At 60.8% G+C, this 27768-nt stretch overlaps 1 protein-coding gene across 3 annotated transcripts in view; it reads right to left on the bottom strand.

Annotated features, from left to right (window-relative positions):
• JAKMIP1 (janus kinase and microtubule interacting protein 1) overlaps positions 1 to 27768 on the bottom strand; it is an 84999-nt gene that overhangs the window by 23133 nt on the left and 34098 nt on the right. For all 3 annotated transcript variants that reach the window (XM_045834191.1, XM_045834190.1, XM_045834192.1), the window contains exons 4-9: positions 22703 to 22912; positions 21740 to 21859; positions 18538 to 18684; positions 17613 to 17753; positions 10439 to 10498; positions 556 to 684 (exon numbers count right to left, since the gene is read on the bottom strand). In XM_045834191.1, coding sequence (XP_045690147.1) covers positions 556 to 684; positions 10439 to 10498; positions 17613 to 17753; positions 18538 to 18684; positions 21740 to 21859; positions 22703 to 22912 — 807 coding nt within the window. The remainder of the gene's footprint in view (positions 1 to 555; positions 685 to 10438; positions 10499 to 17612; positions 17754 to 18537; positions 18685 to 21739; positions 21860 to 22702; positions 22913 to 27768) is intronic.

Here is a 27768-nt window from a genome sequence, read left to right as displayed (position 1 = left end):
CACATCCAAAGCCCGTGTCCGGCGTGGCCGCATTGTGCTAAAGAACTCCAGCGGGGGGTCGGTGAGGGGCGGGCAGAGGCTGTGCGCCACCCCCGGTGAACGAGTCGGGCACGCGGGCGAGTGAGAGGCGGGGCCTCGGCGGGGGGAGGGGGACTGCAGGGGCTGTACTGCCCTCCTCACACCCCTCACAGTGTTTGCTCCTCTCCACCCACGGTGGGCTCCACAGCGCAAGTGCCAGCCGCGCCGCCTCCACTAGGCGGCTGCAAGCATGTGTGAGCCTGTGTGCTGTGTATGTACGTGGGTGTGCATTTGTGTGTGCACATGTGTGGGGGAGGAGGGGCAGACACCGTGTAGCAGTGTCACCCGCAAAGGGTGAGTCTCCCTGAGGTGGCCTCACGTCTCCTCTGGGACAGAGAAGTCGGGGCCGGGAGCAGAAAACCGCCCCGGCCCGCACTAGGGGCCGTGGCACCGCAGGTCCTCCGGGCTCCGAGCGCTCAGTGGGCAGCAGGGGCCGGAGGCGCCGCGACCAGCACCGCAGGGCCGAGCGCCGCTTACATCGTCCAGGTCCTCCTCGGGCGTGGCGGGGGCCCTGTCCGTCCGGTCCGTGTTACAGGACGTTTCTGACAGCGTTTCCGAGTCCACGGACTCCTCGTCAAATCCAAAAAATGTCTCCACAACATGCTTCTGCAGAAGACAACAGGAGCGGCATCAGGCACACACCCGGAACTGCCAGGTCCCCGAGCCAGGGCAGGCCACGCCCCCATCTGGGCCCCAGGGCCCCCCAGGGCTGGTGGGCGGGGTTCCTGGTGGGCGGGGTGGGAAAGGAGGCAGCCAGAGGTGGTGGGGACAGGCTGCCGCCGTGGGTGCTGGCCAGACCCAGGTTCTGGGCTGGGGAGCTGCTGACCTTGTGCAAGTCACTGGCCCCTCTCCAAGGGACACGGAACTCTCCCCTCATCCGTGAGCCAAAGCGAGGTCACGCATGCCCTGTGCCACGTGCTGACACTCAGCACACTTGTGCTAAGGGGTGGGGAGTGGGCCGGGGGTGGGGGGATCTAGTTTTAGCTGCCACACAGGGAAAAGTGAAAGACACAGCATCCACAGAGGGACCCGGGGACTCTGACCGGCAGGGCGAGCGTGGCCCAGGTCCCCATCGACCTGCACTGAGATGCAGTTTTCCTTTACCGTCTTATTACAGGACACTTACCCCATTTGCAGAATTAGAAGGAAGAGTGTCATGGGCCCTCCCGCCCCCAGCACTCAGTCACAGGTGACTTGAATGCCAAGGCGTCACGACCTGGGGCCACCCCACCCAGCCCCTCCCCCACCCCCTCACTCATCCCTGTGTGTACGCGTTCACCCAGCGACAGGTGGTGGGGCACCTTCTGCAGGTCGGACGCTGGGTTGGGGGGGGCTCTGGGGGAGACACCACGGTCAGAACCAGGCCTGGTCCTGGCCACAGGGAGCTTCCATCCCCAGGGGGCTGCAGACATCTGCCCGCAATCTCCAGGTCATCTCCTTCTAGGAACAGGGGCTTTTTCCCCAAAACAATCCCTGGGAAGAATTTCATTTGTTTTTTACAATCGGTGCATGCTTCTCGTGACCAGGAAGGAAGAACCGTAACTAAACCCAGAGCCCAGCCCCAGGCTCCCACGGGTTTGTCCAGGGCCTCTGCCCCATCCCCTGCCAGGACTGGGGCCCCAGGCGCACCCCACATGCACAGGGCGCCGCCCACCTGGCTGGATTCAGCCAATGCAAGTCTGCAACCTCATGCTCCGAGACCTGAGAAGAGTGGATCTGGACCCACAGCTCACAAGGTGATTGAGGGGTAGTTCCGACATCAGCGAGGGAGAGGGAGAGGGAGAGGGAGGAGGCCTCCCGTGTCACCTGCACAGTCAGAGCCTAAAGAGGCCTTGCCGGAGGTGGCCTACCACCCCCACGCACCACTCAAATGTCCTTGCGCTCAGCCCGTCTTCCTGCTGCTGCTGCTGCTTCCATCACATGGAAGCCGCATTGTTACTTTTCATGCACGCCGGGGCGGGTAGCACCTCGTGGACTCCTGACTCCCCAGGGGCTCCACGGGCCTCGTGGGCAGTGACGCACCCCCGCCACCCGCCGCCCACCGCCCCCACGATCTAGCATGTGCTAGTCTCAGAGCCCCGTCCTTAGAGCTGCTCGGGCCCAAAGCCTGGGTGCCCCTCGGCACCGCATGCCCTCATGCCTCTGGAGAACTCCCGTGGGCTCCACCTCAGCCCAGAAGCCACCCCATCCCTGCTCCGGCCCCTGCATCCTGGTCCAGCCACCACCCTCTCTCACTGAACTTACGGAGACCACCCGCCGGCTCCCACCCTGTCCTTCAGCCCGGGGGCCCGGCATGGCTGCGTGGAAGAGCCAGAGAGTGCACTGTGGTCTCACGCTGTGTGAGCCACCTCCCGCCCTGCTCCAGCCTCCCCTCCCCTGCCCCGTCCTGCACCACGGTGCTCCAGCCGCACCATGGAGCATGCTCCCAAGTCTCCCACGGGCCTGCCACGTGGGCCTTGGCCCTGCATGGCAGGGCGCTCTCCTCCACGACCCACGTGGGTCTCTCCTGCACTCCCCTCGAGTCTGCACAAGGGCCACCTTCTCACAAGGGCCTCCCCGCCCGCCACACCAGGGGCTTCGGAGCCCCGCCCCCTCTAACCAGCCTGCCTAACCTTTCTTTTCTCCCTGGCGCTCCTCGCCTCCTGACATAACACCTATGTTGCTGCTGTGTTTATTACCTGTCTCCCCCCGAGGTGTAAAAGCCCCACGGGGACGGGGAGCTTGCTCCCCGAGAGCAGGATGCGAGCTCTTTCGCTCGCACGGCAGCCTGGGGCCCGGCACACTCGGGAAATACTGGCTGTTAAGTGAGGGTCCACGAGCATGTCTCTGCAGTGACCTCGATGCCACACTGGCTCAGGTGCCTGCGGACAGCTTCAGGTGCTCCCAGAGCTGTGCCTCCGGTCCGCTCCAGCACCAGCGGCGCAGCCACCCGGCCGTGCGCCCAGCGAGTCTCACCAGTAGGGGGCGTGCGAGGACCGAAAAGGCTCCGTCGACTTCAAGAGCGTTCTTTCCTCCGAGCGGAGGCTGGAGACAACCACAGGCCCAGCGCCCCTCCGGACGGACAAGCAACCCACCCCCCACCCCTGGCAGGTTTCAGGCACCCTGCAGACAGTCCCTAGGGAGCAGCAGCCGCGGCACTGCAGCAGGGACACGCCTGCAGCCCTTGAGACACCTCGGCGGCGCAGGCGGCTCACCGCCCTAAGCCCCAGGCTCGGCATTTCTCCGGTCCGCCACTGACTTCCTGGGAGCCCTGCCGACCGCGCGCCCTGGGGACAGGTCTGTGTCTGCGGCCAGCGTCTGCTGCTGTGCCGGCGGCCTTGCTCGGTGGTGCAGGGAGCGCCCTGCCTGGCACGGCGGTTACAGCCCCGGGGACCATCAAGCCGCACACTCTCCAAGGGACCAGGAAAGGACCCCGCGCTGTGATAACCCTGTCAACGACCTGGGCCGTCCTGGGGGTCAGTGACCCCGCGTGCCACTGCCCCCGGCAGGTCTGACTGTTAAAGCCCGAGGGACAGCTGGTTGATGCCCCATCGTGGAGCCCTCATGCGGGGCCTTAGCTGGCGATGTGCCTCTAAAGCAGAGCTGCCTGTCCCCAGAGCCCAGAGGGCCCCCCGCCCCTCCAAGCACAGCACCGTCCCAGAGACCGAGGCCCTGAGGCGGCGGCGTCTGCCAGGAGGGAGGAGGGAGCAGCTCTCCTGGAGGAGGGCGGGTGGGGGTGCTGTGCTCCTTTTACAGAGTTTTCAAATGCAGTTTGTGGGGAAAAATGACTGCACGTACGTAAAGGACTCCAACCAGTGACACGTGGACTACACAGAGGTGAGGAAAAGAGGGGACCCCAAAATAACCGACCCTCAGCCTCCTCGCCAAGGCATCTCCCACGACCGCCCCCAGAGAGGGAGCCACCAGGCGCAGGGACGGGTGGCCCCCCGCCTGCACCCCCCCTGCCCCCCCAGCCCAGCCGGCCGCCTACCTTCGTGCCTGTAGGTGAGCTCCTGGCAGCCGGAGAAGTACAGGCAGACCAGGGTGCACAGGCAGAGGAAAAAAGAGAAGTACAGCACGAACAGCACGTACTCCTCCATGGCGCGGGGGCCCCGGCCCACCGGCGTCTCACGGGCCAGGAGCGGCACCAACGCGCAGGCCTCCCTGCGCCCAGGAGACAGCACCCGTCTGCTCCTGCAGCACGCTCCTCTCCTTTGCCTCGGCCTGCCGAGGAGTCCTGAGGCTGGGCGCTCAGCCGGTGTCCCTTCTGTGACAGGGACACCAGCTCTGGGGCAGATCAGGGGCCGAGGGGCCGTTTCCAGGGCCCGGAGCTGGGCGCATGAGTCACACGGGGCGGCTTGTGCGCCGGTTTATCCTCTGAGGGCTCTCCTCCCACACGCCGGGCTCTCTGGGGCACCCCTGTCGCCAAGGCCATTCCACAGGGGACCGGGCACGGTGCTAGCAACGAGACCCAGTGAGCTCCTCCAGGCCCAGCCCAAACCCAGGAGGCGCCGCCCACCTCCCATGCCCGGGGAAACGTGTCTGCTGCCCCCGCCCACCCCACACGCCCCGGCCTCCTCCACTCGGCCCTGGGCCGTCCCCCCGAGACACTGCCCCTGGAGCAGAGTCAGTCCCCCCGCCCACGGGGGGCACCCGCGAGTGTTCTGGAGAAGCCTCTCCGGGCATAACATCAAAAGCAAAAACTCAGCCCTGGCTGGCATAGCTCAGTGGATTGAGCGCGGGCTGCGAACCAAAGTGTCCCAGGTTCGATTCCCAGCCAGGGTACATGCCCGGGTTGCAGGCCATAACCCCCAGCAACTGCACATTGATGTTTCTCTCTCTTTCTCTCTCTCTATCTCCCTCCTTCCCCTCTCTAAAAATAAATAAATAAAATATTTTTTAAAAAAAAGCAAAAACTCTCACAGTGGAGGGAAAATTGGACAGACTTTTGCCATTAAAAAAGTAAAACATATACTTTGAAATCTAGCGAAACAATGTTAAAAGGCAAAGGATAATTCACAAGAGAAGAAAATAAATACAGCCAGGTTCATATACATGTATGTCAGCTTCAATACTGCTTGATTCTGTTCCTCCTCAAGTATCCGGGATGTGGCCTGTGTAGCCCTATCACGCAACGTATGCTAGTTGGTGCCAAGCCTTTAAGTCACACTTCCAAAAGGGGGCCACCCAGATGCAGCAGGGACTGGTTCGAGGATGGGCCCATGACCGAGGCGAGCCAAGGAGCGCCAGCCTGGGACTTCTGCTGGGACCGCTGAGGAGGGATGCCGCCCTGCCACAGAGGTTGCCAGGCAGCTGCAGTGCCAGCTGCCACAGGTGTGAGGGCCACCACTTGGGACAGCTGTCCTGAGAAACAGGCCCGCCCAGAGGAAGAGAGGCAGGTTCCTGACAATATCATGTGAGCATCTGGATCCAGCCGTGCCTGAAGTTGCCCCTCTAAGCTTCCCAGTTATATAATTTTTTTTTCTTAAGGGACTGAGTTTTTGATCCTAGAAATACAAAGAAACTTGGCTAATGGGGAGGGGAAGATAATCCTGGAACCAGCCATGCGCACACTGCTGAGTTCTGGGACAACCCAAAGACTGGGTTCTCTCCAAGCTACCCTGCACCGGGACCCTCAAGCAAAACCAAGGTCAGCTGTGCCTGGTGAAGGTCACCAGCTGCAACAGCTGCCTGAGCTTCCGGAGAGCCCTGGCTTTGCAGGAAGCATGAGAAGTGTCCAGTGGGCCAGCGCCTGGATCTACAGAGATGCCCCCCCGCCCCACACACTTCTTCCAGAAGCTTCTCATGGGCGGAGACTCCTCTCTGTGCCCTGTCACCTGACATTCTGCCATGCCTAAGACAGACACTCCACAGACGATGTCTACCGTGATGGGGGGCAGGGAGGGCCTGAGAGCCACACAGCCTTGGCCTTCACCGCTGAGCCCGCCGTGGGAGCGAACAGCCACAGCCGTGGGCCAGTTCAGACAGGGCAGCACCCGGCCCAGGGAACCGGACTGGAGCCCTCAGCATCAACCCCAAGTGCGGGGCCCAACTCTGCTCCTGGGGCTGCCTGGCAGACCACAGGGCCGCGATTCCAGCTCTCCTACGTCCCCGGACCCCTCCCAAGCACCGGCATCCTCTGAGTCGTCCCCCGAACTGAGCCCCAGAGGGACCCAAGCAGACAAGATGCTACCCTCCCGCCAGGCAGAGGAGCCAGGGCTGGGAGAGCCCAGAAGCCGTCTAACCCTGTGGGGGAGGGGTGGGGGGCGAAGGCCCGGGGTCAGCTGAGCCAAAGCAGGGGTCTGGAGGGGAGGCAGCTCGGCAGCAAGCCCCAGGGGCTGACGCCAGCGTGCGCAGAGGGGAATCACGCTGGTGGCGAGTGGTCCAGATCCATGGCATCCCCGGCGGCCCCGAGGGCCTGGCCAGGGAGCCCCGCCTTCATCCCCTGGGGTTTTAGGGGAAAAGAAGGCGGAGCCAGACTCGTGCCTCGGAAAGAAACGCTGGCGGCAGGCGGAGCAGCCAGGGAGCTGCTGCAGTGGACAGACCAGGGCCTGAAGGGGGCGCTGGAGACAAGAGGAGCAAGCAGAGGCCTCAAGGAGGGGCGGGGCTGCAGTCCGGGAGCCTGGGCCCCACCCCTCCCCACTGAGTCTGGGGTTTCCCCCTGGCGCCCAGCAGGAGGCCCAGGAGCCTGCACAGGGGCCTCCCAACCACTCCTCTCCAGTTTCCGGCCCCATGGGCATCCACCGCCTGGAACCGCCAGAACGGCCTGTCTGTTCCGGTCTTCAGGCGCAGCCCGGACGCTCGGCTGCATGCGGCGTCCTGGGCAGGCTGCACGGCCCGCTGTCCTGACTTCAGCCACTGCTCCGATGCCCGGTCCCTGCTGAGCGACAACCCTAAGCTACCAGGCAGCATGTTCAGCGGCCAGGAACACACAACTCACTGCCCACCCCGCGGCAGCGCGGTTTGGGGTCAGACCCCGATGCCGGACCTGCTGCAGAACAAGCCTCCGTCCACTAGGGTCCCTCTCCTGCAGCCCCTGCGGGGGGGGGGGGGCGGCTGACCAACAGTTCCCTGGGCAGAGGCGGCCAACGCCAGTCTCGTCCCAGAAGCCCGGCGGGGCGGGGCAGGGCAGGGTCAGCAGCCCGGGGGTGCAAAGGGCCCCGGAAGGCGAGGTCTGACTGCCCTGCTCTGCCCCAACCACACCGTCAGCGACCGGGGGCCGGGGAGCGGGGGCAGCAGTGGGGGAGCCCCTTCGGGGAGCTGCGGACTCAGGGAGCTTTGCAGTATCTCTTCAGAGATGGGCTGTCAGACTTCCAGAAAGTTCGGGAAACTTCGACACATTTCACCACGATACTCTGTTGAGCACAGGCCCAGGCCAAGCGGCCCAGCGCACTGCGCACAGGGTCGGAGAGTTGGGGGGTGGGGGGCGTTTGAAGGGAGGACGAAAGCAGAGACTTCCTGAGGCCCGGGGGCGGGAGGAGAGGGGAGCCGCCCAGCCTGCAGGTGGCTTGGGGACTGAGAAACCCGCTCGGGCCCCTGGTGGGTCCACCTTTCCGCTCCATCCCGCGGTGGACAAGTGGGCGGAGTCGGAGCTGGTGAGGACAACCGCCCCGACTGGCCCTGGAGGAGAGGGGAGGAGGCTGGTGGGCCACAGAACCGGTAAGTGGGAAGGACCCTGAATCTCACGGGCTTGGGTGGGGCAGGAACGGTTTTAATTACTGCCCCGATCCTTCTGGAACCATCCAGCGCTGTGCGCACACACTCTTCCAGGAAAAGCAATGCTCTCGCTCAGGCACCACGATCTGGGGACCCCCAGCCTGTGCCAGGCGGCCACCAGACACGAAGGACAGGACACGGCGGGACACTCACAAGCCTGACGAACGGCCAGCCGACCCCGGGCTTGTCAGGCTGCCCCCCCCACCCCCATGAACGCACTCAGGGGTCAGGAGAGGGAGACGGTCCTTGCCCACCCCGGGCACTCTGGTACCGGTTCCAAAACGCGGCCACAGCCCGACCACAGATTTCCGGGAACCGCCCCCAGAGGCTCCACGGGGTGCAGAACCCCACCGCACGGCCAGCCAGAGGACGGACGGACGGACGGACGGACGGGACTCCTTTCGAGCGCTGCTGCGTGCTCGCCCGTCCGCTGGCGGCGGTGGCGTCGTCCCCGGACACTCCGGGCGGCTGCGAAAACGAGACCCCTCCTCCCTGAAGCAGAGGGGGCGCGTCACACCCTCCGATCCGCGCACATCGGCTTCTGGGGACCCGTCCCCGGGAACAACCCCGAGGGGCACCCGGCCTTCCGGCCCAAGGGGGCTCACGGGGGCGACATTTACGGAAGCGGAAGTCCAACGGGAGGGGCGGGTGGTCACTCAAGACGCTCAGGGAAGGAGGGGGACGGGCCGGAAGGAGCGCGATGCAGCACGTGCTCCCCCACGGGGAGCTGAGCGGATGGTGGGCGGACACAGCGGGGCGGCGGGCAAGTTCCGCCGGTCTACTCCGCCGGCGAGGGCGCCCTAAAAACGTGTCTGCGATGTCGGCATCGCAGCGTGGGTAAAGGCACTACAGGGCAACGGTGAGTGAAAACGGGGCGCCCACGCGCATTCTGCAGGCACAGACGCGTCATACAAAGACGGAGCGGGAGGAGGACGAGACGGGGACGGGCAGGGTCCACACGGATCGCCTGCCGGTGACGAACCGCCTCGGGCTCCCCAGTCGGTCTGCGGTGCGGTCACGCCCCTTCCACGGTACCTAGGGACCAGTTCTCGGGACCGTGTCCCTCCCTGACGTCCTGCGGCCCGTGCGTGGGGACCCACCCCTCCTTCCGCTCGGCGGTGCCGCCCGCGGGGACCTGGACACCGGGACTAGACTCTCAGCCTCGTCCGCCGGCGCCGTCTCTGCGCCGTTTCTGTGTTCGAGAGCTATACGCTCCCTGTAACCCTAAAACGGGAAAAATCACCGCAGCCTCCCAGGTGTGCCGTGGGGACTGAGCGAGGCGGTGTGAGCGCCCAGGAGCCGAGTGCCCGGGACGTGGCGAATCCCCACGGAGCACCGGCCCAGAGATGTGCCCCTGGCTGCTGCCCCGGTCGGGCCGTATTCAGCGCGTGGAGCGTGTTAGCGCATTCGCACCAAAAGTTACAGCCCTTTGACGTCACATGAAGTGCGGTGCTATGAGTTAAACTGGGTCCCCCCAAAAGACGATGAAATCCTAAGCCCCGGACCTCAGCGTGTGACCTTACTTGGAAATACGGCCGAGGCAGAAACACTCAGCTAAGTTACCACAAGGTCACACTGGAGTGGGGTGGACCCCGACCCAAAGTGTCTGCTGTCCTTCTAAGAAGACAGCCCTGCAAGACACAGGGACAAGGGAAGGAGGCATGTGACGACGGAGGTGGAGGTTGCAGGGTCGCCGCGGCAACACCAGGGTGGCCGGAGACACCGGGGGAGGCGGCAAGGGCTCCTCTGCAGGGTCCAGAGGGCGTGAAGCCATGCGGACACCTTGGCATTCGGCTCCGGGCCCCAGAACCGTTGCTCTAGACCACTAGGCTCGTGGCACTTGCTCCAGAAGCCCCGGGGAACGAACACCCGAGGCCCCCACTTCTCTTAAAGCACCGACGCACCTGACCCCCTGGGCTCCTTTCGTTGCAGCGACTGGGAGTCGGGTCTGGGCCGCCCCGTGCCCTCCCCTACCCCCTCCCCTGCACCCGGGCAGCAGAGCCGCACCGCAGGGGCCGGCCAGCACCACCTGCACGCCGCTGTCTTTCACACGGAGAAGTACTTCCAGGCAGCTGTGCACACCTCCACCAAGGACAGGCCGGGAGAGGCGCAGGCTGGTGCTTGTGCGGGTGAAACACACGTGCCCAGTGTGCATGCAAACCAAGTCTCTTTACACCGCCCCACCCGGCCCCCCTGCTGCACCAGCTTAGCCCTGGCACCTCCGCTTCCCAGCCAGGCCCCAGTCTCCGCCAGAACGTCCAGACGCTGCCCCCAGAACCCCGCATTTACAGAAAGAAGGCAGTCCCGCCCTGTTCCAAAAAAGCCCAAAGCTCCCAACTCCTCAGGACAGGCTGTAAGACGTTACAGACCAAGCAGACTGAGTGCCCTTTAAATCCTTCAAAAGGTCTAAGTATTTGTGTTTTCAGTGTTGGGTGAGCACTCAGCCCGAGGCCTAAACACAGAACTCAGCCATGAATCTTCCCCGAGTAAACCACCAAAACCAGGGCCACGGCCAGCGGCTACGCGTCACTGACAGACGGTGATGACAGGCTTTTCGCCGTCAAACGTGCGGAGGTGTGGGTGTCCCTGGCCCCTGGGACCTGCCCCGCAGGCCTTGGCATGGCAGCGAGGCCGGGCTGCCGCCACCACGCCGCCGCAGGCTTACCTTGGGTGGCTTCGGGCCTTTCCCGCGATGTCTTTTGGGGCGCAAGAGCCGCTCTCTCTCCTGGAAGGAAGCACAGCCGTCGGCACGTTCAGCCAGCCTCCCGTGTCACACCGGCCAACCCAGCTGGCCCTCCGGGGGCGCGACCTAGGACCCGGCCCAGCCTGTCCATCAGCTGTCCAGGCGTGGGTCTGTCTGGGAGCTAACACCCCCTTGACGCTGCTGCTCAGGACAGCGCCACCTACCCCACCTTCACCGGACAGTCCCTCAAAACTGCCCTGGTGCGCCAGACCTGTAGGGTCGCAGCTGTCTGCTTTGGGGACCGTGCTGTAAAGCTCGGGGCACTGGCGAGAGGACTTTTGTGGGCAGGACCGTGGCACAGAGAGAAAGCCGGCAGCTTGGAGCTCGGGTGGAGCAGGGCCAGTCCCCGAGGGGCCGCCTCCTGCCAGGCCACACACTTCATCTCACGGGTTCTCGGGTTCTTCCTCCACCACACGGGGCTGGCGCCGGCCCTGCAGTGCCGCCCGAGGAAGGAAACCAGACTGCTGTGCCTGGTGGCTGCTGTCACAAGAAATGCCACCTGCAGACGAGCAGCTGCGGCAGCAGCGCTGGCCCCAGATAAAACCAGTGCATTCTCTTTTCTAACCAAGTGCCATTTTCCCTTTGGCTGCCAGGAGACCCAGACAGGCTGGTGCCTGGCGTCAGCCCTCACGCTCTGTCCCTCTGTGCCTCCGGATCCCGCCTGACTGCACGCTCCTTATTTCCTCTGCTCTCACGTCACTCCTCTTTCCCCTCATCGTCAGCCCACTGAGTTTGCTTTTTCAGCTTGTACTGCATCCAGCCCTCTGTGCAGCAGGGATGGAAGGATGGATGGGTGGGTGGGTGGATGGATGGTGGATGGGTGGATGGACGAATGAATGACAGATGGATATGTAACAGGGTGCAGCCAAGAGGGGGGCCCCAAATAGGGATTTGGAATGGGGTCCAGAACTCAAGGTGTCCAGGAAATATTAGGATGTCCTCACTCCACCCCCCACCACAGGTGTGGGTTGGGGGAAGGGACAAATGGAGCAGGGCCATTGAGAGCTGTTTTGTACAGCAACAGCTTTGCAGCTAGGCTCTGGCATGGTCATTTAACATATCTATAACCTTTAACTGGTTGCATAGATATGTTAAGTAGCTCTGAGACAGGGGAATGGAAGTAATGTCCCCTCCAAGAAGTAACTGGGGGCAGGTGCCCGCCCCCCTCCCCAAGTTACAGCTCCTGCATGGGAGCTTGGAGATGATTGGCTCCATGACATGGGGCCACACCTGCCCAGACCCACAATGGCAGCCCAGTGAGGCTGGAAGGATAGGAGAGTGCTGGCAAGTGTAGCCAATTGTGGGAGGAGTCAGAAATGGGGCTGCAGAGAAGGATTGGTGCTGGGATTTAAACCCAGATGCGGCAGCCATTGAGGAGGGAGGATCACGCAGCTTTGACAGAGTGGAGACTCCCGCAGCCATTATGCAGAGAGGACCACGCAGCTGGGGCAGTGGAGAACCACTTGGCTTTGCCAGAATGGGGACCCCCGCAGCTTTAGAAGGGGGAACCACCACCTGGCTTTAGCAGAGATCCCGGCCACATAGCTAATGGAGCTGGGAACCGGGGGAGGCCTCCCAGCCGAGATAGATTACTGAGAAGAACTGGGGGCTGCCTGAGCCACAGACTTCTATTTCTTTTCCTGAGATACAGTGCCCCAGACTGGGCAAAGGGGGAAAGAAAGGACTGTGTGTGTTTGTGGGTGTTTTAAGGGGCTTTGATATTTTAATGAAGACATTGGGTCACTACTTTAAGTTTATATAGTATTAAACAAACATTTCCTTTCCTTTTCACGAATCTCTGGCATTGAGAGATGTCTTTCCTCTGGTGGCAGACATAATGAACCTGGGGGTTCCTTTTGGGTAATAGTACATTGCCCTCGGCCCCCCTTGGGACCCCCCTGTTGTTCTGTAACAGTTTTTGGCCACTCCACCGGGACGATAATTGACCATGGCAGACCGACCCCCTCAGGTGCGGGAAGCTGAGACTTTGGAGTCTTCCCAGTCTCGAGAATTCCTCTGCACTCCTCCTGAGGGCATCGGCCGCCTATCACGCCTGGAAAGGTGGAAAGGAAATGAAACAGGAGGGAGCAGAAACGTGAAACTGGTTTGGTTGAAAACTTGGTTTCTGAGTGCCATTTTGGAACAATGGAGCTGTGGGTAGTGGTTGGTTAGCATGCTGCTCCCAGGTTGCCCCTGTCTGCTCACTCACAGTTTCGGGGAGCCCAGGTGGCACTAAGGGAACCTGCACTCAGTTTGAGGTGGAAGCAAACTCTAGGCTCTGCAAGCCGAGCCTGCATGCGTGGTGGGGATTGGACAGCAAGCCACATGGGTGTGCCTCCATTTTGGGTAAAATAGAGGATGAGCCGCATGAGTTCTCCACCATGGAGGACTGAATTGCATGGGCACCGCCATCTTGGATGATCGAGCATGCATGGTTGTCGCCATCTTGGACAACCCAAAGTGCATGGGTGCCGCCATCTTGGATGACCCAGCATGCATGGGCGCCACCATCTTGGAACTGGACAAGGTGGTGGGCTAAGGGTTCTCTTTGGATCATGGGCTGTGTGCTGCTGCTGTGTGGGCACTGCACCAGTCAGGTTCTCTGTGTAACTGGTTCTGACAGGAATGGCTCTGGTTCTGAAGGTCATGAACTGAGGCCCAAGAATGACCATCTGACATATAGGGTGTTTGCAGGGTCTGAGCTTCAGAAAGCTGCAGGATGTCCCTGTGAATCTGGGAACTTTTAGTGGAAGGTACATGCAGTGCTGGGGACTTTTGGCTGCCACATGCTGAGTTTAAGTACTGAGTTTAAGTATAGTCCTTCCCAGTGAGGGGGAGGAACCAGGGTTAAAAGAGGTTGATGGTTAAATCTGGATGCGTAAAATTATGCATAAAGGATGTGAAAGCTTTAAACCTGGAGTAAAGGAAACCTCAACTACTTATTTTCTGGTTTCGTGGGAAAAGAGCAAATCTGTGTGTTTTGGTTCTGTTTCTGATCAGAAACCTGTATCTGAAGACCTGTTTAAGGTCGCCGTAAGACCTAGGAAAGGTCACCTGTAACCGGTTGGGGAGCATGCCTTTGCCACTCAAGACCCAGGAAGGGTCATTTGGGGCTGACGAGTGCTTCAGCCAGAGGCAAAGGGGGCATGGCTCTGCCAAGACACCGGGCCTGAAGGAGCATGTCTCTGCGAGGCACCGATGGACATATTGGTGCAAGAGAATGCCTCTACCTGTGTATTGTTCTGGAACTCTGTGTTCTGGATTTTGCTCTGTATCTGCTCTGAACAGGAAATTGAGGATTCCAGGGAAGGTTGAAATTTCACACTCTGTAGGAAAGTTTTGAGAAGCCTGGTGGATATCAGAAGGAAAAGGATTTTCCTTCACACTTGGTATTTTTCTCCCTACCTGATCCCTCCAGAATTTGGCATTCTGAAGGAGTGAGCAATTATATAAGGTTCCTTTGCATAAAACCAATAAGACGAGTCGTTAATAGTGGTTTTGTTAACCAGGACTTTGACTGGAAGGTCACACCTGAAGGAGGCATATATGGGTGCTGGTCGTCACCAGAAAGCCCTGAGGAACTGGGATTGACTTTTGAAGCTAGCATAAGCCCACGAGGAAAGGCTGGTACTTTGATTGGTTGTGCGGTTTGTGCCAGCCTTTCCAGAGAAGGAACGAAGGTTGCTTTCCTGAAAGATGGCCAAAAAGGAACCTGCAGGCACAATGGAAGCCTCAAGGATTTGGGTGAAACAACTGGTACAGGCGAAGCCAGATGGCGGATGTGTGGTTCTGCTTCTGTGCCCCAAGGGGCGGACTGAGAAGTCAATCTAAAGGTTCCCTGTGTGAGTTCCAGCAAAGCAGACTTAGAGATCATAAGTGATCCAGGCTGCTCTTGGTGTGTTTATGCAAACGAACAGTCAAAATTAAAAGCAGGACTCAAAGTAGTCCCTTTAATAACAGTGAGGGTGATCTTAAGGAGAAAAATTGTGGTTCAAGGAAAATCACAATGCTCAGTATTGGACATCAGAATGGTGCAGCTGTCTTGAAAGCTTGTTTTCATTTCAAAGTTGAAACTGGTTTTGTAAAACTGGTTTTGTATACATCTTTGTATCACCAAAGATGTATAATTTACAGGTACAAAGGACCTGTCAAATTGCCATTGCTAAATGTCATTGCAGGAAGGGCCTCGCAACTGAATGTCTTCCCAAAACACCGTCTCACAGGCACAGAGACTGGTTTGGGGATTGTTGCTTGATTTAACCTGTGTGTTCTTCTGTTTTCATAGGGTGTATGCCTATGACTTCATTACCTGAGTGACTGGCTGCAATGTAGGCCTCACTTAAGGAGCCCATCCTCATCATCGGCCCCTGAGACTCAACGGTTTGGCTGAACTAAGTGGTTGGGCTGGTGAAGGGTTCGGGCGGTCTGTGGGCTTCACATTAGAACTGATTTTCCCTTTTCTGTCCTGATGGTTTGGACAGGAAGGAACCAGAAATCTGAAAGGAGGGAAATCCTAATATATTCCCCTCAGCTCGAGTGAAGTACAGTGGGCCACAGGAGTTTTGGACAGGTGTAGCATGCCTTGTACACCTTCCTCCTGATAAGCCATTCTTTACCTAAGTTCCTGCCTTTGTCATTTAGTGGTTATGATTTAATTGTGCCTTCCAACTCTTTCCAAATCTGTCACCTCCAGAATATGACCAGGATGCCAAGCCTGCGACTTCCTGGTGACAGCCAACTGACCGGGATTCTGTAAGGTCCTTCCCCTTACAGGAAGGACTTCCTCCGTGCTGCACGCACCCCTCCCTTCAGGGCACCCCTGACCCACAGGTAGGTAGGACAACGTCCATCTCTAGCAGGAAGTAGTTACAAGATGAGACTTTCATCCATTGTCCTTTATAAGATTATAAAGTGGGTGTAAATCTGAAAGGAGGGATTGTAACAGGGTATAGTTAAGGGGAGACCCAAATAGGGATTTTGAATGGGGTCCAGAACTCAGGGTGTCCAGGAAATATTAGGATGTCCTCACCCCTCCCCAGGTGTGGGTTGGGGGAAGGTACAAATGGAGCAGGGCCATTGAGGGCTGTTTTGTACAGCAACAGCTTTGCAGCTAACCTCTGGCATGGTCATTTAACATATCTATAGCCTTTAGCTAGTTGCATAGATATGTTAAGTAGCTGTGGCCATGATCGGAGCCAGGGGGATGGGAGTGACTTCCCCACCAAGACTTAACTGGGGGCAGGTCCCCCGCGTTACAGCTCCTGCATGGGAGCTTGGAGATGATTGGCTCCATGACATGGGGCCACACCTGCCCAGACTCACGATGGCAGCCCAGTAAAGCTGGAAGGATATGAGAGTGCTGGCAGGTGTAGCCAATTGTGGGAGGAGTCAGAAATGGGGCTGCAGAGGAGGATTGGTGCTGGGATTTAAACCCAGATGCGGCAGCCATTGAAGAGGGAGAACCACGTGGCTTTGGCTGAGTGGAGACTCCGGCAGCCATTGTGCAGAGAGGACCACGCGGCTGTGGACATGGGAGAGAACCGCTCGGTCTTTAGCGGAGTGGGGACTCCCGCAGCCCTGGGAGAGAGAATCACCGTGTGGCTTTAGCAGAGAACCGCCACTCGGCTTTGGCAGAGTGGCGACCCCCCTCCTTGCAGCCAATGACGGGGGAGAACCACGCAGCTTTAGCTGAGTGGAGACTCCCACGGCCATTGTGTAGCGAGGACCATGTGGCTGTGGCAATAGAAAGGAGAGCCACGCGGCTTTGCCAGAGTGGGGACCCCTGCAGCTTTAGAAGGGGGAACCACCACCCGGCTTTAGCAGAGATCCTGGAGACACAGCTGAGGGTGCCGGGAACCGAGGGAGGCCTCCCAGCTGAGCACGGATTACTGGGAAGAACCGGGGGCTGCCTGAACCACAGACTTCTATTTCTTTTCCTGAGATATGGTACCCCAGACTGGGAAAAGGGGGAAGGAAGGACTGTGTGTGTTTGTGGGTGTTTTAAGGGACTTTGGGATTTTGATGAAGACATTAGGTCACTACTTTAAGTTTATATAGTATTAAATAAACATTTCCTTTCCTTTTCACGAATCTCTGGCATTGAGAGATGTCTTTCCTATAGGCAGCGGACATAACGAACCTGGGGGTTCCTTTCCGGTAATAGCATTGCCCTCAGCCCTCCTTGGGCCCCCCTTGTTGTTCTGTAACAGATAGATGGGAGGATGGATGGATGACGGATGGATGACGGATGATGGGTGGATGGTGGATGGATGATGGATGGATGGGTGGATGGATGGATGGAAAGGGGGAAGGGGGCAGATGGGAAGGAGGGCCGGGTAGAGAGATGGTTGGGAAGAGGGCTGGAGGGAAGCAGGGAGGGTGGGAAGAGGAAAGGATGAATGGACAGACAGACAGGAAGGTGACCGGAGCAGGGGGCGGGTGGGAGAAAGGAAGGATTGGGGAGGGAGAGAGGGAGGGAGGAGTTAAAGAGACAGGCAAGAAAAGTGAACTTGACAATCCAGTCAAATCCTTTTCTGGAATTGTGATCACTGGCTTTTCTACTCTTTGAAGACCCACGGGTGAAACCGCCACGCCCCCACCCGGGTGAGCAGAACACACTCGGCTCCTGGACCCAGCCACAGCTCGCTGCAGAGGCCAGAGCGCCTGCCCACAGAGCCGCAGAGTTCTCCCATCTGACACCCCCACCCCTGCTCCAGGGAGCTCCCCGCCCCTCCCGTGAGGCTCGGGTGTTCGAGCTCACGGTCTACCACGGCTAAGCCAAAAATAAATAGTCAGACTGCTCAGGGCCGGCGCGTGCTCACTCCGTGAAGGCCAGACCACTGGTTCCCAAAACGGATGCTGCTGCTGGCGGCAGCAGCCGGGGAGATGACGTCAGAAACAGAGTCGCCATGGAAACAGCTCAGCCGAGTGCAGGCCGCTTTCCGGCAGAACAAAGCAGGGAGGTGCCGGTGGTGGCCGGGGTGAGCTCAGTGGGACCCGCGCTCCGGCAGCGTGGGCAGCGTCTCCCTGACGCCCCGGCGCCCGCCGCGCCCGAGCAGCGCGTCACGCGGCGTCACGCGGCGGAGCACGGACGTACCAGGGAGAGGTCGTCGATGACGTGCTGCTGCTCCAGCACCTGCAGCCGCAGGAACTCGATCTCCTGCTCGTCCCTCGTCAGGCTGAGGTCGTTCAAGGACGTGTGTCGCTTCAGAGACGCCTGCGCAGACAGCTTTTCTTTCTGCAGCCAGAGCGGGAGGGAGCCCCGCGCAGGGCCGCTCAGCCCTGGGTGCCCGTGAGGGACCCACCGAGTGCATCTGTGCACAGAGGGTGGGCTCTGGGGTTCGGGAGTGGGGGGAATGGGGAGGGGTGGCAGCCACCCGGTCCCCAGGCGGGAGGGGGCATGGCTGTTGGGTCCACGGCCGGGAGGGGGCCAGGCGGACCCTGGGTGGCCCAGCCTGAGTGCTGGGGGAGGAGGCTGGGACAGGGTGGGGCAGGCCACGCCCGGAATCCCACACTGGCCCAGACCTGCTGGGGTCCAGGGGGGAGGGCGTGCACCTCTGAGCCTCAGTCTTACCAGCTGTAAAACGGGGGTGACCGCACTACTCCGGACAGCGAGCCTCAGAGCGCTGGCAAACCGCCAGTGCCTGGGCACCGCCCACCCACAGAGACCAGCCGCCCCAGCTGGCATGCGCGGGGCCCTCAGCAGAAGCCGCGGTCCCGTCCGCCTGCTGACCTCCCACCGCGAGCTGGCTTTTCCGTGAGGCGCTTCCCCATGACCCTCCCGTCCCCTCAGTCGCCCTGCCACATCGGTCCTTCCCTTCCCATTTGACAGAAGGAGAAACTGAGGCGCAGAGGGGATGCGAGAGGCGCCTAGGGGCACAGGGGCGGGAGGTGGCAGGGCCGCGGCTCAGACCCAGCCCGCTGCCCACCGGGCACTCTCCCTCAGGCACAGACGCCATCGCACTGCGCCCTCCAGACAAGGGACAGCGGGGGGCTGGCCCCCGGCGCCGGTGCCGACTCACCATCTCCACGTTCTCCCGCGTGAGGGCCTTGATCTTCTCCTCCATCCGCTGGATGCTCTGCAGCAGGCCCTCGTGCTTCTTGTTCATCCTCTTGTTCTTCTCCACCAGCGGCTTCAGCTGCGCCTCCGTCTCCCGGGAGCGCTTCAGCTGCGTCAGGAGGACACAGAGGCCCGGCGGCTTGCAGACTCAGTGCACGGCTGACACCATGCCGCCGCCGCCGCAGGGGCCCGAGGAGACCCCACCGGGGCCCTTCCCCGGAGCCGGGGCTGCCCTCGTCAGGACCCCAGTCCCGAAGCAGCGCAAACCCAGGGCCCTGGCCCAGCCTCCGAGGGCCTGCCTGGGTGAGGTGAGAGGAGGAGCCCGATGCGGGGGGCCCACAGACCTGCCCCAGGACACCCCGCTGGCCGGTGGCCTGTGCTGTGTGCACTGGTCTACCCTTCTAGAGGTCATGGGTCACATGCATAAAGGTCAATCCAGCTACCCAGCTCCTCCTCCCCACTCTGCAGACAGCAGACCACCCCGGGCCCTGCCCCGCCAGGCCCAGTGCCAGGGCGTGGAGATGCCTAAGGCGGCACCCAGCCCTGGCGGGCTCCCCGAGTCCTCGGGGCACAGTCCCTACTGGCAGGCAGGGCGTCCCCCCGGTCTCTCTCGTCTGATTCCACAGGGTGGCCCCTCCTGTGCCCAGGTCCTGGGTGGGGGGGTCGAAGACATGACATGACATGGCAGGGGCGCCCATCCGACAGGTGGGGAAGGGGGCAAAGACGGCAGCAGGGGCACGGACACAGCAAGACAAGTGCGGGGGACACTGCGGGCTGGGACACCACATGCCCACAGGGTCTGATCTGCCAGGGACGCAGTGCGTCCACGCAGCCAATTGTGGGCGAGGGGCAGGGAAGGGGCGCGCCGGGGAGGCCTGGCCGTGGGTGTGCGTCCCAGCCCAAGCCGGAGCCCGCTGCAGTCAGGTCTGCCTTCTGGAACCATCGGTCACGCTGACTGCCACGTGGAGGCCGGGGTACTGAGACCCAGACGTGGGAGTGGACAGCGCCCAGGGGACGGGCGGGGGCCCGGGAGCCTGCACAGTTCGGGGTGCCCACTCCGTCCCCTCCTCAGCAGGGTCCTCGCTGACACATTCATTTTCGAGCTGCGTGACCATGGCCAAATCCTCGGCCTCAGTTTCCTCATCTATAAAATGGGAGACTCGCCACACGTCCAAAGCAGTGGTGAGCCCTCCCAGGATTTCTCTGTCGTTCAGCCCTCCCCAGAAACCCAGGAGGGGACCCCAGCCCCAGCCCCACATCATAGACAAAGACCCCACCCCTAAAAGGTGGGCAATGTGCTGAAGGTCACACAGAAAGCGCTGGAACCGAGAGTCGAACACAGGGACTGCCTGCAGACCCGTGGCTGGGGACTCCCCAGCCACGAAGTGGAAACAACCCTCTGGTGTCCCTTCAAATGTGAAATGCAGCTCCAGCCCGCACACCCTACTTCTAACAACCCCCGTCCCACCAGAACTGCGGTTCCAGTGAGGAAAGACAGACACAGATCTGCCACGCGGCACTGTTTACGACAGCAGGGAAACCAGACGGAGCCCGGACTCCCTCCGGCAGAGGAGTGGCTGAGTGAGCCGCGGCGGCGCAGCTGCGGGAAGGACGAGGCAGCTCCTGCTGCACCAGCAGCAGCGTCGTGACGGGGCCCTCGGGGGACATGAGCACGCTGCGGACCAGAACGGGGAAGGGGGACCCCACTTTCTCATCACAAACCAAACACACACTCAGGGGTGCCCATCCGTCCCCAGAAGCATCAAAAACATCCCAGAACCCCCCGAAATGGCGAGAGAGGCGGCCTTGTGACTTCAAGAGGGACGCCTTCGCGAGCGGACCGACTGCTACTTCAACCCCTCAGCGGCGCCTGCATTGTATCGAGTGGCCTGCACGTCCTCTGACCCACGTCAGTGCACCAGCACGCGAGCCCCTGCACGCATCAGCGAGGGGCAGAGAGACAACGTTAGACGTGCCGTCTCCTTTTAGCGACAGGAGAACACACCCTCAAACATACCGGGAGGGAACGAGTTTATTTCGGTCCTGACTCGTGTGCATGCTTTCCACCTTCCCTGCTTTTCAAATGTCACGGATATTTACTTCCATGATAAAGTTTAAAACACACAGAAACGTTATGAGGCATCTGTCAAGAAGTTTATGTGTGGATTACCACTAGGGAAAAAATCAAGTTAGCTGTTTATCCAGAAAATGCAAAGATATGCCAAGAAGCGCTATTTTGCCCTGGCCGGGTGGCTCGGTTGCTTGGAGTGTTGAACCCGCAAAAGGCTGCAGGTTCAGTTCCAGATCAGGCCACATACCTAGATTGCAGGTTCGAGCCCCAGTCAGGGCATGTGCGGGAGGCGACCCATTGATGTTTCTCTCCCTCCCTCCCTCTCTCTCTCTAGCTCTCTCTGTCTCTCTCTGTCTCTCCCTTTCTTTCTTTCTTTCTTTCTTTCTAAAATCAATAAAAACATATCCTCAGGCGACAATTTTTTTTAAATTATTATTTTTACTAGAGATTTATTCTTTAACCAGAAATCTATGTTCGTTATTTTTAAAACTAGAAATAGGTACACTTTGATTTTTTAAAAGAAGGTAAATAGATGTGCAAAACATAAAAATTACCCATAACCATGCCACCTGGAACAATTTCCAGTTTCCAGGATGACAATGCATCTTGTATCTATGGGCATCTATTTGTATCCCTAAGAGCAGTGTATGTATAAACTGCTCTTATGTAATTCTCTGAGAACCGGTTTCCGCGGCAATTCAGTGTGGCCCACGCCCGCACGTTCACGCACTGCCCACACCGCCTGCCCACGGCTCCCGCGGTCCAGAACGGAGCACTCGGGTGTCTGGGCTCGTTTCCGGGTGCGGGGGTAAGCAGCACCCCGGCGAACGCCCCCCCCACTCTTCTCCCCGACTCCTCAGAGGCTGCCCAGGGCAAGCTTCTGCCGAAACAAGGGGCAGCCACGGGCTTCCTCAGCGAGCGTGTGCCGGACTCTCAACCAGCAAGAAATGGGGAAGCAAAGGACACCCGAGGCCTCTGCGTTCACTTCCTGTTGAGCCAGGTCCGCGGTCCCAGGGCAGTGACCCTGTGGCCGACCCCCGCACCCCCACCCCCCCCACTCCCCCACCCCGCCCCCGTCTCCCGGGCGGGTTACCAGCTCGTTCCTCTCGTCCGCCAGGAGGGTGTTCCTGTCTTCCAGCTTCCGTATCACCGAGTTGAGTTCAGCGATTTTCAGCTGGAATCGCCTCACGTCCCGCTCATCCATGTGTTGGTCCTGAACAGGAGTCAAGATGCAAGTGCACTTTGCAGAGGTGACCGTGACCCCAGGCGGCCCACGGCCACACCCAGTGAGCCCGCTCCTCATTAAAGCCGGACGCCAGGCCAGGGCTCCCAGAAGCCCAGCCACACGGACGGACGAGACCTGGAGCCCTGCCAGCAACTCGCCAAAAAGACTTCATTTCAAAGGTAACGAGACTTCCAACCCACCAACGGCTCCTCACACCTGAGCGTGGTCTCGAGGCCTTGACGTTCGAGCCCCACCCGTGAACGCCCACGGCGAATGTGCCGGCCCAGTCCGGCAGGGCGGGCACCGTGTCCATGTTGCTCACCACTGAGGTGCCAGCACCTCCCGTGGCGTCTGCATGGAGCACTCACGAGACCCTGGACCACTCAGTGGATGAGTGAGTGAGTCAATGAACGAAGGAAGGAATGCTCGCACACACACACTCACGCAGCTTCGCCCGCTCGGTCCCTGTTCAGTGCCAGGCCGCCGCCCCGAACGCCCTGCCTGCTGGCTGAGCCCCACCCGGCGCGCGCCGTCTGGACTGGGCCCCCTCTGCACGCTCACGGCAGGCCCCGCCCTGACAGCTTCCCCTCTTTCTGTTCAACGGGAGGCAGGCGCGGACCCCTGGAGGTGAAAGTCGCCGGTTGTCCACCTCTGCGTCCCCAGGGCCCAGCACGCAGGGACTGTCAGCAAGTTTGGACAGGAAGGGCTGAGAGAGGGAGGGAAGGGTGGGCAGACGGACGGCAGGGGGGAGGGAGGGAGGCACGCACGCTGGCCGGAAGGATGCCCGGTGGCAGGAGGGACGGTGGGGGGCCGGCCCGCCCGAGCCCTCACCTGGGCACCCATGAGCTCCGCCATGTCCCCGATGCCCGGCGGGAGCTCCCTCTTTGGGCTGCTGTGGTACCGCTCCGCCTCCTTGACCTGAACCAGCTGCTCGTCCAGAGCCTCCTTCTGAAGCAGCAGCCTCTGGGTCTGACCCGTCTGCACGCCCAGCTCCTTCTCCAAGGCCAGAATCACACGATCTTTCCCTTTGATCTCGTCCATCTGCAAAAGGGGACGAGTAAGCCGTCAGTCAGAGGGGCTCGTGACTGGGGGAATGCGCCCCCCACCGCCAGCCGGGGGTTCAGAGGAGGTTAAGCAGTCCCATGGGCCCGGGTCAGCTGGACCCAGCCACTCAGGACACAGAGAGACCACGGTCCACGGCCCAGCCCCGGCTCCCTGACTCAGAGGAGCAGAGATACACGGGCTCACGGACCCACGGAGTCGACCAGGCACTGACCTTCGAACCTTATCTACGCCCTGTCCCTCTCACCCGAATGAAACAAAACCCTGGCCCTCTCGGCCCCTCCAGCCGCCCCCCACCCGCCACAGCCGAGCTCCTCTCGGAGCGGGCTGCTCCCCTGGTCTCCGACCCGCCCCTCCGGCCACTCCGGGCCGGCACAGCCCCCACCCCGCCACCACACAGCTCTCGCCCAGGCCGCCCACGCTCTCCCGGCCCCCAGACCCACTGGACGACTGTCTGTCCCCCCGTCTGTCTCCTCAGCATGACAGCGTGCCCCACTCCCTGCTCCTGGGCCCCGTCCTGCCCTCTCCCTCCTGTGCCACCAGTGACCTCTCGGTCCCTATCCTCTTGACAGACCCACCTGCCTGGGGACGACCACCGTGGTTTCCGAGGCCTGGCCCTCTTCCTGGCCTGTGTCCTCTCCCCAGGCAGCCAGGTCCTCGCCCAGGACAGCAAGTCCCTCGGGTGCCGCTGACGTCACTGCATTCCCCAGCCCCAACTCCCCTCGGAGCCACGCAGCCACACAACAATGGGGTGCTTGGTGTTTCTGAGGACTCCACTCACCATGTCCAGCCCGGGCCCACCCGGCCCAGCCTTGCCCGGCATCCCCTGCAGGAAACCAAGCAACGGGCGCTCCGGCCCGGGGCCATATACTGCCACGGCCCCCGGACACAAAGCCAGCAGCTGGGAAACTGGCCCAGTGGGGGCGCTGTACGGGTGTGTTGGCTCCCCTACCCCCCTGACCAGGTCCCTCCTGGACCCTGAGACTGTAACTCATCTGGAATTAGGGTTGCTGCAAATATAGTTAGTTATGATGTGGTCACCCTGGAGAGGGTGGGCCCTATGACCGGTGTCCCTATAAAAGGAGAAGGGACACACAGCAGCAGGCCCAGTGAAGATGGAGACAGAGGCTGGAGTGACTGGGCCACAGCCACGAACATCAGGGACCCCCAGTGACCGCCAGGGGGAGCTGGAGGGGCAGGAAGGACCGCCTCCGAGGCCTCCAGAGGCGCAGGGTCCTCCTGACAGCTTGACCTTGGGCTTCTGGCCCCCAGGACTCGGGTGAAGGGACGCCTGCCATTTCCTGCCACGGAGCTCGGCCACTGGCCAAGGTAGCCCCAGCACACTAATGTAGGTGCCCCCTCTGGGCACACCCAGAGCGGGAGAAGTTCAAGTGGACCGGAACCTGGAACTCTGGCTTCACACCACGCACCGTGAATTCAGACGCAGACCCCCACCGCACGGAGTCCTGGTTAGGAGTCCTGCGGTGGGGGTGGGGGGGAGAGGGGCGGGAAGCAAGCTCAAGCCCCGCCCCTCCGGCTGTGGAGTCAAGGGCAGGCTGCCGCCTCCCTACTTGGCCTCAGCCTCTGTAACACGGGGACACCGAGGACACTCCAGACCCTGCTCTGTCCAACCGTGGGGACAGCTAGATCAGCCACGGAAGGAAGTCAGCACAGATGTGGTTTATTGTAACGCCATCATGCTGGTCGCCAGGATTGCTCCATTTCAGCCCCTGGTTAACGGAAGGCTATCTTATTTAAACAGTACAGTTAAAAACTGATGAAACTCAGATTATAGGAGGGAAATGGTACCCCCAAAGTCAAGGCTGGGAGCTTTCCAAACAAAGTCCTACTGTTCTGACAAACTCTTTGGGCCTCCCCCCTTCCCTCCACATCCCATCCCCAGCCTCCCCCAGGGCAACCTCCTGGACCACAGCCAAGGCTGCGCCCGGCGCCCAGTGCGCCCCCTGGTGACGGTGCGCCGGCAGCCCCGGCTTTGGCCAGCTCCCCTAGGATGGACAGAGCGCCACCTTTAGGGAAGACTGGACAGGCGCGGGGGGTGGGGGGAGCGGGGAAACTCAGCCGCCCTGCGCACGCTGCTCCAGACGCAACGGCAGCTGTGTGAGGGGAGGCCGCAGCTCTAAACACTCAAGTGCACCCCCGTTATCCGACCAGTGCTGAGCTGGGGAACACGTGAGCAGAACAGACCGGAGTCCCGCCCGCGCCACTCCCATCCCAGAGGGGAGGCAGCCAAGCACGCAGTTGGGGAGTCCCGCTGGAGTGGGTCGGAGCGCGACCAGTGCTGGGAGGAACGACCGACGCGAGGGCGCCAGCAGTGGCAGCCGGGCGGTGCTGCAAGTCACCAGGCAGGGAGGGCTCCAGTCTGTCCCCGCAGCACCAGGTCGCACGCTTCTGTCCCGGCGCCAGACGGAACGTCCCAGGTCAGGCTTGCTCCGTGTGCGCGTGGTTTTCACCTGCACTGGCCCTCTCAGGGGAGCAGAGGGGAAGGGCCACTGGCCCTTTCTCCTGTGATCCCGGGTAAACGTCACTCCTCCGTAAGCCCGTTGCCCGTGGCAACGTGCCGCAGAGGTGCGCAGCTCTGCATTCCCTGGGCGGCTGGATCCGGTTAGAGATGCAAGAGGGCTCTCAGACGCCCGCTTCCACACCGACCGTGCCTCTTACGAAAAGCCAAGAAGGAAGGGCAGTTACGTCGACCTGGGGCGGTAACAGCAATTTTTGGACTCAGACCAGTTGGGATTAGGTCCGGCTGCATGTAAGGAATGGCACCTCCCGCACACACCGGGGCTCAGGACCTGGGACGTGTTTCTCCCCCACGCACGGAGTCTGGAGAGGGCCGCCGTGGGGCTCCCCGGGTAGTGAGGGCCACCGGCACCTCCCCGCACTCCCCTCAGGGGGCGCCCTGGGACGCAGCCATGATCCTCGTGGCCCCTCATGCCCACGGAGCACCAGCCATCACATCTCTGCCCTCGCCTGGCAGTGGGACATGAAGATGGTGAATAAGGAAGGGTGTGGGGGTCTTCATTGAAGGAGACTTGTTGACTTGAGAGCTCCCTCCACCTCCACCTCCACCTCCACCCCCTTGCGGCCAGGGGGCTGGCAAACGCGGTGCTCCCGAGTGCCCACGGCTCCGGACAGGTCCCGGTGTGGCGTCCACCCGCTTCCTGGGGCTGCCACAGATGCCCAGACTCGGGGGCTTGGCGCCACAGGGGTTACTTCTCCACAGGTCATGGCTAGAAACACAATTTATCTTTGTGTGTCTGCCTCCTACCTGGAGACCTTGGAAAGTTCACCACTTCTAACGGACCGCAGCGTCTCTGGGCTCCCCACGTCACAATCCCAGCATCTGCCGATAAAGACAGTTTCCCTTCCTTTCTGTCCAGTCTTTCAAACTTCCATTTCTAGCCCTGGCTGGCGTAGCTCAGTGGATTGAGCGCGGGCTGCGAACCAAAGTGTGGCGGGTTCGATTCCCAGACAGGGCACATGCCTGGGTTGTGGGCCACGGCCCCCAGCAACCGCACATTGATGTTTCTCTCTCTCTTTCTCCCTTCCTTCCCTCTCTAAAAATAAAAATAAATAAAATCTTTTTAAAAAACCTTACATTTCTTTTGGCCACGAGGGCCTCGCCAGGGCAGGATAACTGAGTGGAAGCGGTCGGGGCCAACATCGTGTCTCAGTCTTGAATCCAGGGGACAGGTTCGATAATTCAGCCGGACGTAGGCAGGTAGGAGATGTTCGCTAGAACCTTCCTCGGATTGGGAACTGCCAGTCTCCTCCTCATTTGCTGGGAGTTGATATCATGGCCTTGAATCCTATTGCTTTTCTGCCTCTGGTACCATAATCACATGGTTTTCCTCCTAACCTCCGTCGCTAGCCGAACTGCACACACTGTCTCGAGAACATTGAACCATTCTCCGTAGTCCTAGAATAGACCCTACTCTGTCTATTAGGACTCACTAGCCCTCCTATACACTGCTGCGTTTGACTCGCTCACAGCTTACTCGCTGCTTACTCCTGTGTCCGTAAGAAATCCCCTAAAGGTTTTCTTTCTTATGATTCCCCTTTGCTGGTTTGGGCTCAAAGCTGTGCTGGCTTCCTGCCTCAGTCAGACGTGCTCCCTCTTCCTCAGGTTCCGGCAGGGCTCGTGGAACATTCATTTAACTGCTTCCTTACATACTCCAGACAGTGAGCCTGCACAGCCATCGGGCTGTGGGCTCTCCTCGGTGGGGAAGGCATTGCTTACGGACTAAATTTCCTTCATCGCTGCAGGACTGCCGCGCTTTTCCGTCTCTCCCGGGGTCAGTTCTGGGGAGCTGCGTTTACGCGAGGGCCGTGCCCCTGTCACCCAGCCCTCCGGCTGAGAGGCACGTGCGGGTCACGACGTGCTCACTCTGTCGTCTCCTCAGCGTCTGCAGGAGCTGTGACGCTTCCCCTTTCGCGCGCCTCACGCTGGGGCTTAGCGTGTCGGTTCCCTTCATCCGTGTCGGTGCGGGTGGCCGACGCATCGCCTCCCATGGACCCCTGATCGCGCTGGTTTTCCTCGCTGACTCGCTCCAGTGGCCCCGCTCTCTGTAACTGCCTTCACTCTCCTCTCCGGGGGTTTGATTTGCTCTTTGTCCTTCTTCTCGAGACGGGAGCTCAGGTATCGGGTTCTCAGCATTTCTCCCCTGTTGTCTAAACCAAGGTCTGCTCCAAGGACTGGTTTGGCTACACCCCCCACGTTCTGACGGGTGCTGTTCTGGTGAGCGGCAGGTCCCCTGGGGCAGGACAGGGCCCCGCGGCGGCCGGGGTGCTGTCACTTCGGTCCGTGTGGGTTGTGT

Source organism: Phyllostomus hastatus, unplaced genomic scaffold, assembly GCF_019186645.2.
Source record: "Phyllostomus hastatus isolate PE091 unplaced genomic scaffold, TTU_PhHast_1.1 phas_contig_196, whole genome shotgun sequence".
Lineage (NCBI taxonomy): Eukaryota > Metazoa > Chordata > Mammalia > Chiroptera > Phyllostomidae > Phyllostomus > Phyllostomus hastatus.
This window is presented reverse-complemented; position numbering and strand designations above follow the sequence as displayed.